Here is a 14,208-nt window from a genome sequence, read left to right as displayed (position 1 = left end):
CTGAAAAACCGAGAAATTGTTCAAAGAACTATTTCTCACCTCTAATTTTTAATTTGGCTTAAAAAACTACCGGATTTTAAAACTACTTTTTCTTTTCCACTTAATACTATTTCGCCGTGTCTAAAATCGGGAATCTAATTTTAATTTTACCTGTCATCGGATTTTCAAGTATTTAAAAATCGCCAAGTAATTTTTATGAAATTTATATATATATATATATATATATATATATATATATATATATATATATATATATATCGGTTTCTGTTCACGAATATGTTTGATCACGCAAGCGTAATGCAATGGAATTGTAAATATCCGTGCAATTTGGGGTGATTAGTTGCCAATTTTCGCATTGCTATTGTCGCTAGAACTTGCTGACGGAGTTAGCGCCGAAGTAACGAAATTTTGTTCGGTGATATTCACATTATCACTAATCTTCGCAAATGTTTCCATTACGCGGAAAAACAACGAAATTGGGTGTCAAAATCTCACAACCGTTCTTCACGACATGAAATTATGATGATGTGAAGAACGGCAATATAAGAGCAATTAATGAAAAAAACTTCTAACAATAGAATTTGCACTCAGATAAAATATAAAATGATAAAATTTGCTAACAATTGCACTTAAGCGAAGTTGTTAGACATCTATTCTAAGAGCTATTGTAATTTCAACTTGCTAAGGTTGTTGCAACCGTATGTACGGTTTGAAATGATTGATGACTGGGCTCTAATTACAGCTACAAGCATTGGATAGCTAAAATTGCTGGTTGAGATTTATAGAAAAAAAAGAATTGATTCCCATTTCTCGATGACTACTTGAGCGAAGGATCCATTTTTCTTGTCAAAATACAACTGCAGTTCGTAGAAGATAATTTTCGTAGGACCATTTTTTTCTCCTTTTGGTATTTCAAATTGATACTTTTGATGCTTTATAATGAGTCTAAGTACAAAGACGTTAGTTTTATATAGAGTAAATTTTAGATGTTGATTCAGGGTTTTCTATCTGCTGTTACCAAAATTTCCTAATTTGTTACCAATGGCAGTCTTGTTGTAACATCTTGTTAGATCCTTGCAACATAAGCTTCCGTAAATGACAGATTGTCAAGATACGCTTCGCTTTCAAGAATCTCTGCGGTTATAAAGACCGTAGAGGTTTGACCGCTGCGGTTATGATGACAATTTACCTAACTTGTTCAGTTAAAGCAACTGGAAGTTTGAACCAGCAAGAGATGGGTACAGCATTTTTTAACTTTTTTTATTTTATCTGTACATTCCTTTCTACATCAATCTTCTCAGAAAATAAAAATTCAAGTTAGCTTCTTGCTTATATCTTGTAAATTATAAATCAGAGTAATCGATTAAAGTAAATTGTTTTACAAGTTTAAAACAAATAGTTAGTTATCACATGCATTTGAGTCTGTAGGGCTACATGTCTGTCTTCCGTGTACTAATAAGGTTTGTTCAGTTAAAAACTGAATCAAATTTAAGGTCTCACAATTTTGTTCAAATTTGACAGAATTGAGCAAAGTAAACGCACATCTAAAGTGACAACAACTAAGGGCAAGAGAAGATAGTCATCATATCATATTATGAATCAATTGTCCTAGTCAAATTCGGAGTTAAATTTTTCCTGTGACTGGGCATACCCGATTAAGAGAAACTTGATACATCGTGCAAAGACAGGCAAGATCTGTAATTTCTCCACAAAACTCGGGGTACATTAGCAAGGTCTTGTCAGGTTAATTTTTCACAATAAGATATCGATAAGTTTATGGTATAGCACTTAATTTCTCCAAACATGTGCAAAGATGATCTCGCAAGTTAGTGCAATTTTTTCGAAGTTTTCTTACATATCAAGAGTTATATTGCCAGCTAGAACGCGTACTATAAATTTTGCAGCGGATATCTGTTTGGAGTTAGGTGGCCAATGGTAATTAGCAGCCCACGTATTAATATAAAAGCTGGAAAACATTTTATCGATTTTTTTTGAAATTGACAAATTTATGGTTTCTGAATTTGCTGGCAATGGGAATCTTATCAAGATATTTCAAGTTTCACTTCACTGGATGTTCTCAGAGTTAGAAAGAGACAGTGCAATTGCGTATGTTAGTTCTAGGGGTGTTATGCTTCGGCTCCTGACATCACCAATGTTTCGTTAGATCCCAACACCAGTTCGGAGTTTTCTGAAATCAAAATAACACTTTCCAGTTCATAATTTACCAAAAAGAGGTTTTGTCGCAGTTAAGAATCAATTTAAGAATCAACAGTGTAAAATAACATCACGCCGCAATTTTAAACAATTCCTTTAAACACAAATTAAAAGAATTTCTTATTTTTCAGTTTTTTTTCAGAATATCTGCTTGCGTGATGCCTTTTTGTTCGCAGCAGTGGTGAAAGAATGAGGCAAGACCAATTATGTTCTACTGCTGACATTTGTTCATCATGTTAAGTGAAAGCGTTCAAATGATAAAGAGAAAAAATTAGGTTTCATTCATTGACAAGAACATTTTTTGCGATAGAGAGCAGTTTCCAATAGTGTCGTTTATGTACATGAGCACTTAAAAAGCCTGCTGGTCTTGTTTTTTTATTCAATGTGTAGAAATATTTGCGTTAAACTCACGGTAGATGAAATGCTTTCACCCCTATTGTCAACACAAGAAATACATGAACTACACAACCTAGACTATAGTTGTTCCGACCCCTCTTGGGAGGGGGGGGGACTATAAACTCAAATGGGTTTTTTGTTCAGTCAATTTTGATCAATCGATATATTCATCGTAGAGAGTTGTGAGTGGTATCATTAAAAGCCCGCCCAGTGTAGAATGAGAAATTTAAAAGATTTTGTTGAATTTGGTTTTCTAGAGCGAGTTATCAATGGTTTAAATTTTGTGAATAATAGACCAATTTGCGTTAATTTTATTCATATTTCCCGGAATTTTGCCTAATTTTTTGTAATTTTTAAATTTTTAAGAATAGTGTCGTTGATTTTGTTTTTAAGAACAAAAAAGTATTGTTGACAATACCGGTTTAACCTTTTTTGGTAAAAATTCTTAATAAATAATTCAAAATTTAGCCTTTTCATCAAAAACGGCACAAAATAAGCTTCGTTGGTCCACTTTGATAACATTTGCCGGATATACACACCCCAAAACCACTAATACAATCTTTGTAGACTCAAAAGCGGCTATTCCTACTTCAACTTCCATTCAGAGTGCTCTGTAAATAAAATTTTGCCGCTTTTGGTTAACTATACTCGTTTATTATCAAAAACGCAGCATTACTTTTTATTTTTTTAAAATAGCCATTTATCTTATCTATTACATATAAAAAGTTAAACGTTTCTTATTGACGAACAACATTAGCAGGGCTAGTTTTGGACCAAACTTGGACTGCTACAGTCCAAAACAATCGGATTGTAATCAGTGGGTCTTTTATTAAAAAACAAAACATTTCAAGTCAAAGGTCAATGGTCGTAGATCCTATTGGCTACCTAAACAGTTCCAAAGTATGATATCTAATTTTTCACTTGAAGGCTAAAAGTCGTTTTGATTTTTAAAATTATTTAGTTTTTAAATAAGTTTTGGCTTATTGAACTTAGCCTCTATTTTGTTGCCTCTATTGTTATTTTGGTCCAATTGTAGATTAGTGTCAGCAGGGAAAGAATACTTCCTCTTCTTCTTTATACTGAATTGAAATTCAACTTTCATTGCGGTTTTACGCCTTAAGTTATGGCTTTACGACTTTGATACTACTAGAATTAAATATTCTAATTTTGTCTTTAACTGTCGTTTTTACATTGTCTTCTTGGTCTTATGAAATTTCCTGTATAATGACAGGTTCCATTGGCTGTTTTTGGAATAATAGATGAGCCGATATTCTGATTTGAGGAGATAGCTGATGGCTTTCAAGACTTTGAAAACAATTGTTATGAAAAAATATATCAAAATTCTTCGGATCAGTCTGGCGCACACCAATTTTTTGTTTCACCGATGAGATATGCGAAATGAAAACTAAAAAAGAAAACGCAAAGAAAATCTTAAAAAAATGCAAAACAGATCTTTTATTTCATTGACAAATGCCCCGTATATCATGAAAGTGTCACTTCTGGACAGATTAATATCTACAAATTAAATAGTAAACAGCAGAGACGGCGATAGAAGATTAAAATCAGAATATATTTGGGTATCAGAATAAAGAGTACTTGAAAATGGGCTATAATTTGCAACTTTTTAAAATTTACTCCATTTTGTTTTACAAAGACATCTCAAAACTAATAGCAATCAAATGAAAACATAAGAATAAAGATCAACAGAAAAAAGTCATTATAACTGAAAACTTGAAGTACAAAAACCTAGGGGATATTACATAAACTGTTAAAAGGGGTCCAACATAACAAAACGACAAAACAGCTCAAAATTGTATCGACAAGTCCACTATTCACTCAAAAATTTCAAAAATTATCCCAAACGTACAATTAATAGCTTATACACTATTTACTATCTTATAAATTACAAAAACTACATTGGCTGAAAAAGTCAGAGTTAAAACTAAAAAACCGCTTTAAAATGCGGCACGTGATCATAAATTGTCATCCACTTAGCACAAACTTTTTTCACACCTAATCTCACCCTCTCAAAGTCACCTTGAAGTCTGAAACTCTATAAATCTCCGCCTTTTTATAAAGATGCACGCCGTGCAAAACACAACAGCATAGCACACAGTTTTTGAATAACTCACAGACAATGAATGGCCTTTTCCGACTGGATATGTTGGACTGACTTCTTTTGGCGCATTCTAACTTCCGAACCGTTTTATTGTGTCGTGTTAATGCGGAGGCCACAGTATCGCTTTGAGCAGCTGCACTTCGATTCCGATCAATAAACCGAAGAGATGATGCTTGCAAGAACAGAAAATTTTACCCATTATTGAAAACGATTCTCACAGAGTCAACTAAAAAGTTCCAATGTCAAATTTAAGATATCCAAGTAAAAAGAAGACATCAAAAATAGAGAAAACAGCTAAAAAATACCACTGATCTTCTTTTTAGGAAGCCAAAAAGCAAGCAAGTTGTCAATCCCCGTTCAAAAAGACCTCTGGTCATACTTCCCTCCACCCCACTGACCTCTGACAAAAGCGTCCCAGATCAAAGTGACCTCCAATCAGATAGTCTTTTGTGGGCGCAAAAATGTCATTGTGATCTAACATCTTTTTCTGGTCAGACTTTTAGAGGCCGAACTCAAGTATGATTGTATAGACAACAGACAGTAGTGCCCGGGTCGAGGATTTCCTCCAAAAACAACGGGGAAAAGTGTACAGAGTGTAAAAAATTAAAAATTATACCCCTATTTCTCCGCTTATTAGTAAAGGGTGGAAGAGAGTAATTATAAGATTGTAAATTTGAAAATTAAAAGTGGAACGAGGTAGTGAATATTGATTCCCCATGATCCCTCTGGCGCAGATGTTTTCACCATCCAATTTGTTCATTAATCATTTCGCCAACTGATACTAGCATTCAACGTTCCAATGAGGTTATAATGGTAGTTGTGTAAGATTGCATTTTTTATCAATCCACACTAAATCACATTTTTTGCGAAGAGTGTAAAAAGAGTTGAAAAAAGAGTGTAAATACATTGTAATTCTTAAATTTACACTCTTCCACGCTTTTAGCCGATAAATAGGAGTGGAATACGCATTACACCCAAATCTCCGCTAACTAGGGGTAGATTAAAGGTGACACATCGGCCCGGGTTGGAAAAAAGCTATTGAGCTCATAGTTCGAGCAAAAATATGTCTGATGCGACTTAACTAATTAGAAATGACCTTGTTGTAGCCGACTTGATATGCCGACCTTTATGCATTACTGATGCAACCTTTTCAACAAATTTGATCCATGTTTATGTACTTTTCGGGTTAAAACTTTTCAACGAATCAAGACAATATTCTTTGTAATCCCGGTGAAGACTTCTTGATAAATGTGGTTGAGATTTTGAGCAATCATTGTGCAGACTTCCAAAAGTTAATCGCAATTTGTAACTTTTGCCCAAACTAACTGATCCATATTTTCAAATTGTATTCTAGCATTTCATCTTGTTGAATCACGTTTTCTTTGTTTTCTGCGTCACTTTTTTTATCATGATTAATCGGAGGATGTATCAGAGAGTTAAAATTACACAAATTATATTTCAACTTTTAAACTGAACGCTTCCACTTAAATAAAACCTTTTCTTCTCATCTTTTTTTAGTATGTCATAGGTTGCTGTCATCAAAACTTTTCTATATTTGAACAAAAGTTAGAAATTTCGGAAAATTTTTGGAATTTCTAATTAATAGTGATAGTTTACAATGCATTTTCTCATCCTATTATTTGAAACGGAAATTATTGTTCTCATTTTTAATCGGAAATAATGAAAATATATACCAAATATACCAATTTAATACCAAAAAGAAACACCTATTGATTAACTATGTTTTAGGTCGGAAACAAAAATCATTTTAACTCCGAGCAGCAAATATGTATATAAAAAATAAGCTGAATTCTTACAATCTCAAGTTTTTAAAACTAGTTTGTTTAGTTTTATCTGGCAAGCAAATATAACCAAACTGAGAGTAAAAAAATTTAATCCAAACTTAAAAACTTTTCAAGAACCGATGTAGAAATAATTAACGTCGATGCAAACTTGTTCTAGTTCATCAGCCTTGTCAAACCCGTAGTATATGTTCCGTGATCTGATGAAGTTACGAAGAATTTTTTCTTAACTTTATCGGAATCACTGATCATATAATACTGGTTCGACGAGGTTGATGCGCTAGAACAAGTTATTAACCCACAACCTCATGGCAAAATTTTGAATTATTCATTGCTTGAAACCTTCTTAAAAGCCGGCACTGTTAAGATATAAGAGATGTTGTATTTTGAAATGTGTGTTTCAAAACAAATCAGCCAAATGTTTCTAAATAGTTCACAAATAGGCCTTCAAAAGGAGTATTGATAAACATGCAGTTTACCGGGGAGTGTGCGGTTATTCTTCTTTGCACTCCAAACCATTTAACTCCCCATACTTTAAGCATAGCCGGCAGACTGCCAGAAAATAGCCGCCGATGACGCTCTTGATGCACATCGGCATTGAAACAAAAAAAAGAGACAAAATGACTGAATTTTTTTTCTGTTTTTTTTTCAGCGTCAAAAAGTTTTCTAATCGGGACTGCAGTTTCAGTTTGGTTCTAAAACTATACTTAATTCAGCTTCTAAACTGAAAGCTAATAAGCTAAATACCAATGTCAGCTAGCAAACACTCTAATGAACTTTGAAAACCTAATTCTCAATGACTTAATGACAGGGCTTTATCGGTTTATCCCGTCTCTTTTGACTTTGCTCTTTTGACATTGACCGTATTTACAACATCGTATAATTGAATGCGTAAAAGAATTTAAAATTCATTCAGTTGAAACAGTGAGTGAGGTAAGTCAGAAGTCAAACGTCAAAATCGTGACTTATGTAAAACGAAAAACGTGATCAAAAGGTAAAGCGAATTAAAAAAAGGAGAGTGCCTAACAATAGCCGTTGAGAGGCTGACGGTGACTATTAACATCAAATCTTTTCAACCCTATATCATTAAACTCCCCAAAAATTTCTCACCAAAAGCCTTTGCCCAAAAACTCGTTAACCGAAACAAGCGCATCATAATTTTTTGAACGTTGTTGAATCGGGCTGAATGACAGGGCCTGAACCTATCAGAGGTGAAAAGACGGGATTGTTTTTACGAAATTTAAAATGGGGATAAATCTCACAATTGCACAACTTGGGCAGCAATTGTGCTCATTATTCTGAAGCTTACCTCTATTGGCTCCATATGGTAATATATTAGACTGGTTAATAGTATTCTGGTTATTGCTGTTAGTACTGTTTCCACCCTGGCCCACTTTTCCCAGTTGAAGTGAGGCCTCGTTTCTATCCAGTTCCTGGATTGCTTCTTTCAAGAATAGATCCAGATCTTCCTGTCTACAGGCTGCGAATCTGGCTTGCCAGGAAATGAGACCATTCTCAGTTAGAATGAACAACATTGGAACACCTTGCACGCCAAACAGCTCTGGAATGCCAAAAAGGAGAAAATTAATGAGTCGTAAAGGATCAGCATCCCGAACACAATCAACTTTTACATATAAATGCAACATTTTGAATAAATCCTTGTGACGTTAATCCGATCAACAGACAGCTGGGGCTATTTATAGCCAAAGATTGCGGTATCACTACGCACCAAGCGATTTAATTCATACACTATGGGAATAAAAAAACATGTACAGTTTAATTTTTTACTCTTTCAGCGTCATCTATGCACAGGTGTGAAACTTCAAAATGAATATTTCCCGTTTTCTCCTCTTGAAAGCTTGAAGTTAAATAGCTTCCTTCTTTTACTATTTTTATGCCATAAAAACTGTCTAACAGTAGTACGAAAAACTGCATAAAAAAGAAAAACCAACAGTACTAATGTTGTTGCTAAAAATTTTGTCTCAGAACGAATAAACATCTTAGCGAAAAATCAACACTAAGCCCACAGCTGGCATACTAAAGAAACCTCAAATCGACAATTTTGTGGATATCAAAATGCATCGCTCGCCCGAAAAATGACAAAAATTTGAGTTCAAATGAAGAGGGGTGGGATTATTGGAGTCTTTACAGGAAACGAAACGAAGTTTGTTCTCAAAAAACACAACGATACTGAGTTTGGACAAGTTTTGCAAACTTTTCGTGTTTTAAATCTGAAAAGTTACGACAAAATTTGTACTTTTCAACAAGAAAATCATCCTGCTCATAAATTAAAGATTGTCAGAAGAAAAAGCGTGAGAGTTACTGGGATGACCAAAATATAGCCAGATCAGAACCCAATTGAAATTTATTGGTAATTTTTAAACAGCATCTACAAAAACCTATTTTCTCTAGAAAATTAGACGAATTGTTTGCAAAGCAAATTCTTGAATTCCGCCTATTAGACGCTTAAAAAAGCTGTTAATAATGTTCTGACATTGATTTAACCAAAACAATTTAAGGTTTACCTATCTCTGATGTACCTTGGTGTTTATATTGGGACCCAATAAATTAACTTGATTTTACGTGTTTGAGTGTGACAAAAACATAACCAACTAAGTTCGGGCGAACTGCTTTCAAACTACTGGCGAGCGGTCTGTTTGTCTAGTCGACAGCTACGGCTTAATAATAATAATAATAAATTGTTCATTTTCTGTTATCGAGCAACACAAAAGAAGTTTATTTTACTGTGCACAAAATATATGTACAATGAAGTTCAACAGAAAAAGAGCACACCATTAGATCATCAGTTGATCCGTTTTCAGGTGCCTCACAATATAGGAATATCAAAGAACTGTTGATTAAGAACCGAAAGAAAATTACTATAGTAATTGAACTAAATCATGGTTGGTTAAAACAAAAAAAAAATTTAAAAAAATATAAATAAACCGATAATTGAGTGCAGGGGGCTACAATTAGACGTACTCAAAAAAAATAACTTGAGAAGTCTTGGTTGTCAATTATGTAATTTCTTAAAAACATATGGCAAAAATGTTTTATTTTTTGATTTGTCATTTTTAAAACCGTATTTACAAAGGAAGGTTCCAGAAAAACCAACAAATTCAACATTTTTCGGACCTTAAACCTCAATCGGTTTGTCACATTTTTTCGATCACCGCAATCAAGACACATTGTTGTTTTTCTTCTTTTTTTTACTCTGTTTAATTCGTTATCATTCAAGTAAGATTTGACGTGACTAACAACACATTCGTCTCTTAGCATTTTTATTAACAGTTTAAGTACTTCGTACAAGTGTAGTTGTTTTGCTAAAAACAGGTTAAATTTTCTCCTTAGATCACTCACTGAGTTGAACTTTCTTTTATTGAAAATTATCCTTATGAGTTTTTTTTAATTTTGAGTCTATCAATGAAATATCTGACAAAACAGAATTTCCATAAATCAGTATACCATATTGCACTACCGGCTGAACATAACTTTTAAAAACCTGAATCATTTGACTTTTACTAAGAAATTTTCTCAGTCTATAGAACAGTCCAATGAATTTTATTAAGTTTTGGTTAACCACATCAATATGATTTTTGAAAGACAATTTATTATCTATTGTTATTCCAAGATAACGTATTGAGTCAACGTTTTCAATTCTCTCTTTGTCGATGTTAATCTGTTCTTTTTTTGGAGTAAGTTTTAATTTTCCCAAAAAACATTGATTTTGTTTTTTCAGTATTGATTGTCAGTTTATTATTAGTTAACCACTGATTACATTTTTGTAATTGAGTTTTGTGTTTCATCACAACCTCTTCGGCGGTGGCTGAAGTTTCAATAACTGTGTCATCTGCAAAAAGTATGATATTAGATTCAAGATAAGTTAAATTGTCAACATCTTGCGTATTGCTCAAATCATTCACGTATATTATGAAAAGCAGAGGACCGAGAACCGATCCCTGGGGAACTCCAATATCAACAAAAGCAGTACTTGAAACAACTTCTGCAACTTGAACAAACTGAGAGCGGTTAGTTAGGTATGATTTAAGTATATTGACAAAATGACCTCTCAAACCAATATTACAACATTTGTCTAATAGTATTGTATGGTCTACCGTATCAAAAGCTTTTTTGAGATCCAGGAATGTGCAAACAGACATAACGGATTTCTCAGTTAATTTTTGTCGCAAGAGTTCAATCAGAAACAAAACAGCGTCAACTTCTTTTGGCCCTGAAACCAAACTGGGAGCTTGAGAGCAGATTAAATTTCACTAAAAAAGAGATAATTCTTCCCTGAAGCAATTTCTCGAAGATCTTTGCTATCGTTGGTAATAAGGAAATAGGCCTAAAATTTGATGGTATACTCTTATCTCCAGATTTGTGAAGTGGGAAAACTTTTGCAATTTTAAGACAATCAGGGAACACGCCAAGATTGAAACATTCATTGAACCATTTTGAGAGAAAAGGACTCAGGACATTAGAAAATTTCTTGATGCAGAAGTAATTGAGGTCATAACAGTCCTCACTGTACTTATTCGGAGCTTTATTAATGATATCAAAAACTTCCTTGTCTGTAATATCGGCGAGAAACATAGATTGTTCTGCTTTAACGGTTGTTTTAAGAAACAATTTCGTTGGTAAATGTGCGTTCAATTTCCTTCCGATTGATGTAAAAAAATCATTTAAATGGTTGACTTCATCTTGAGATGGTATTTTTCCACGATTTTCAATTTTTTTGCCTGTTATGTCACCATAAACTTTAAAAAAGTTTCGGTTTGTGTTTGCTGCACTTTTTTCAATTTGTTTTTGATAAAAAGTCTTCATTTTGTTTTTTATCAAATTTTTACCTTCCTGCACTGTTGTTTGTATTCGTTATTGGCCGATATTGATTGAGCTTTGAGTGCATTCTTCCACAACCTTTTTTTCTTTGCGGCAGCGTTTTTGACTTCGTTGTCAATCCAGATCTTTTGCACATGTTTTCTTGTTGTCTTAGGTAAATAGTGATCTAATGCTTCTTGAACAGTTCTTTGTGAACATTTGAATTTATCATTAATTTCTTTTTCGGTAGAATCAATTTTATTTAATCGCTGCCACAGAACGAAACTAATTTTTTCCTGAAGAAGAGGATTTTCAAGTTTTGCCCAATTTCTCGATTGAAAAAAATTATTTTCTGTTTCTAAGTTGGTTTTATTCTTCAATTTAAGTAAAAGTGAATAGTGATCAGTTATTTTTGTTCTTTGGCTGGTAACCTCTGATTCAAAATTTGTAAAGAACAGGTCAATGTAAGAACTTGAATTTTTTGTTTCGCGTGTAATGAGGTTCTCACTTACCAATTTTAGGTCAAATGTTTGGGTCAATTCCCTTAAATATGATTGTTTGTTCCCTTTAGCTAGAAAATTTACATTATAATCACCGCACAGCACATGCAGGCTTTGCGGATCGCTAATATGTTGTTCCAAGTAGGTACTAAGAACGTCAAAAGTAGCAATCGTGATGGCATTAGGTGGTATATAAACACAAGTCATTGATAACTTTTTTGTTCCAATACTGAAGTAAACACTAACCGCTTGTATATTATTCAGGTTTAGAGACCCGCGTATTTTAACATTAAATTTATTTTGTACAAAAATTGCAACACCTCCACCTCTTTTTTCCCTATTGCTTGTAACCAGTTCATCATAACCATCTATGTGAAAAATATTTGATAAGAACTTATCTTTAAGCCATGTCTCTGTTAGGCAGATTGCTATAGGTTTTTCTTTCAGAGACGCAATTTCCAAAGTGAGTTCATCAAAGTTTTTTGTTAGTGAACGTATGTTCTGTAGCATGATAACCTGCTTGGTTTCGCCCAGTAACATTTTGTCTATGACGACCATGAGAGAATAGTTCAACTACACAATCTGAGCAATCAACTTTGACTAATGAAATCGTTAGCAATTTGAGATAAAAAAAAATATTTAGAAAAAAAATGTATTTGAAAAAAAAAGTTCATGTTTTGTTTACAAGCATTTTGAAAAACTTGAAGCAAAGAATGTTAAAATTTAACTTAGAGGACGTCCAGTGACATTTCTCCTTCTTTTTTTCATTTTTTAAAAAAAATTGCACTCCTTTATGTAAGAATGACTTTGATCACTGGGTGAAAGTTTGTTTATTTTAGGTGCTATCTTTAATATGCAGTATAAATAATAATGTTCCGCGGAAATCATAGAACTTTTTTTTTCATCTCAATACTCTTGTTTCAGACTAGATGACTGCGGAAATCACAGTCAGCTTGAAACTTGCTCGCGGAAATCACGAGCAGAGTATCAAAATGAATTTTTTTCTTTCTTTATTTTTTTCTTGTTTATGTTATACTTCTTCCCCAATTTTGTTTCTTCACGAAGCAATGTTTCAAAAAAACAAGAAAAGCTTAAGAAGGAACGATTCACCAAATATAGTGCATTTCCCCCTATTATTTTGTTGGCAGGAAACAGCTCTCAGTTATTCCCAATACATCAACAAAGTATAACATTTGTTTTAACAATGATTTTAACAAGTTAGCAAGTAAATACGAGACAAAACAAATAATTGAGTTCATGTTCAAATATCAGTTGTAATCTAGTCTTGCGCCAGGCCGTTTCTTTTTAGTTTTGCGATTGTTTGTTTTGTTTCTTTGCAGCAGGGCAAAATTCGTCTTCATCGTCACAATTGTTTCTTTTTCGTTTGATAACGTTAAGATTATCTAACTCGTCAATTTCCGTAACTCTGACAAATTCGTTTTTTCCTCTACCATTGTCTACTAACACTGAAACAACGCAGTTGTTTGTACTGGTTATTAAGTCGCGTCGTTTAGCATCGGTATTGATAGCTGCCTCGCATTCCGGTAAGGGCTCGTTCAAATAGATATTTTTGCTATTTGTTTGATTTTTTTTTGTTTCTCAGTGCTCTGCGTTTTCTGTAGATCATTGTTTTGTCCTCAAAATACAGAAACTTGCATATGACAGTCGGCATTATGTTGTTAACAGTACTTGGCACAACATGGCATGCTTTAATAGCATCGTATTGAATTTTCACACCCAGATAATTTTGAAAAAATTTGAGCGTTTCGCTGGTAACGTTCTGAACCCTGTTAGCATCGAAGGGAGGGTTAACTATCAGTAAACTGTCCTTCCTAGAGTACCTCTCCTGTGCACGTAAGTGATTATTTATATTTTGCTGTTTGTTTTTTAAATTAGCAATAATTTTTTCTTGTTGTCCGACTCGGATTTTTAGATCCCTAACTTCATTGGACAGACTTCTTACCTCTTCTTCGGCATTACTAACGACATTTGCAGAACCTGCAGAAGGACTCGTTCCAGAGCACTCCATTACACAACTCGATCCAGTACACAACTCACAGTATAAGAAGCTAAGTAATATAATGATAAGTGAAAAAAAAACTCAAAGTAAATTTGAAATAAGCTCAATTGTCAAGTCAAAAATCAGTCTCGGATGAAACTCAGATTGCGCAGTTTAGAACGTTTCAAAAAGTCATTCTTCTAAAGGTCAACCGACTGTTCACTTCGAACACTTTTCTTGAGGGAGGCCAGCTTAAGCTTCATTGAGGGAGAAGCTTCACTGAGGTTGAGCGATCATGGAGGGAGGTGGGCTGACCGGTCTGGGTTAGGGGGAAAAGACTGGAGTCGAGGAGAGGGGTAG

At 33.7% G+C, this 14,208-nt stretch overlaps 1 protein-coding gene across 2 annotated transcripts in view; it reads right to left on the bottom strand.

Annotated features, from left to right (window-relative positions):
- Positions 1-1,317: 1,317 nt before the first annotated feature.
- The window catches only part of LOC142337714 (uncharacterized), a 159,921-nt gene continuing 147,030 nt past the window's right edge, over positions 1,318-14,208 (bottom strand). Inside the window, exons 20-22 of one of the 2 annotated variants that reach the window (XM_075387172.1) lie at positions 7,841-8,092; positions 2,626-2,647; positions 1,318-2,188 (exon numbers count right to left, since the gene is read on the bottom strand). In XM_075387172.1, the coding sequence (XP_075243287.1) occupies positions 2,161-2,188; positions 2,626-2,647; positions 7,841-8,092 (302 nt within the window). In that variant the 3' untranslated portion in view covers positions 1,318-2,160. The remainder of the gene's footprint in view (positions 2,189-2,625; positions 2,648-7,840; positions 8,093-14,208) is intronic. The other variant, XM_075387171.1, reaches the window with a different exon arrangement.

This window comes from Convolutriloba macropyga, chromosome 4 (genome assembly GCF_964194025.1).
Source record: "Convolutriloba macropyga chromosome 4, txConMacr16.3, whole genome shotgun sequence".
Lineage (NCBI taxonomy): Eukaryota > Metazoa > Xenacoelomorpha > Acoela > Convolutidae > Convolutriloba > Convolutriloba macropyga.
This window is presented reverse-complemented; position numbering and strand designations above follow the sequence as displayed.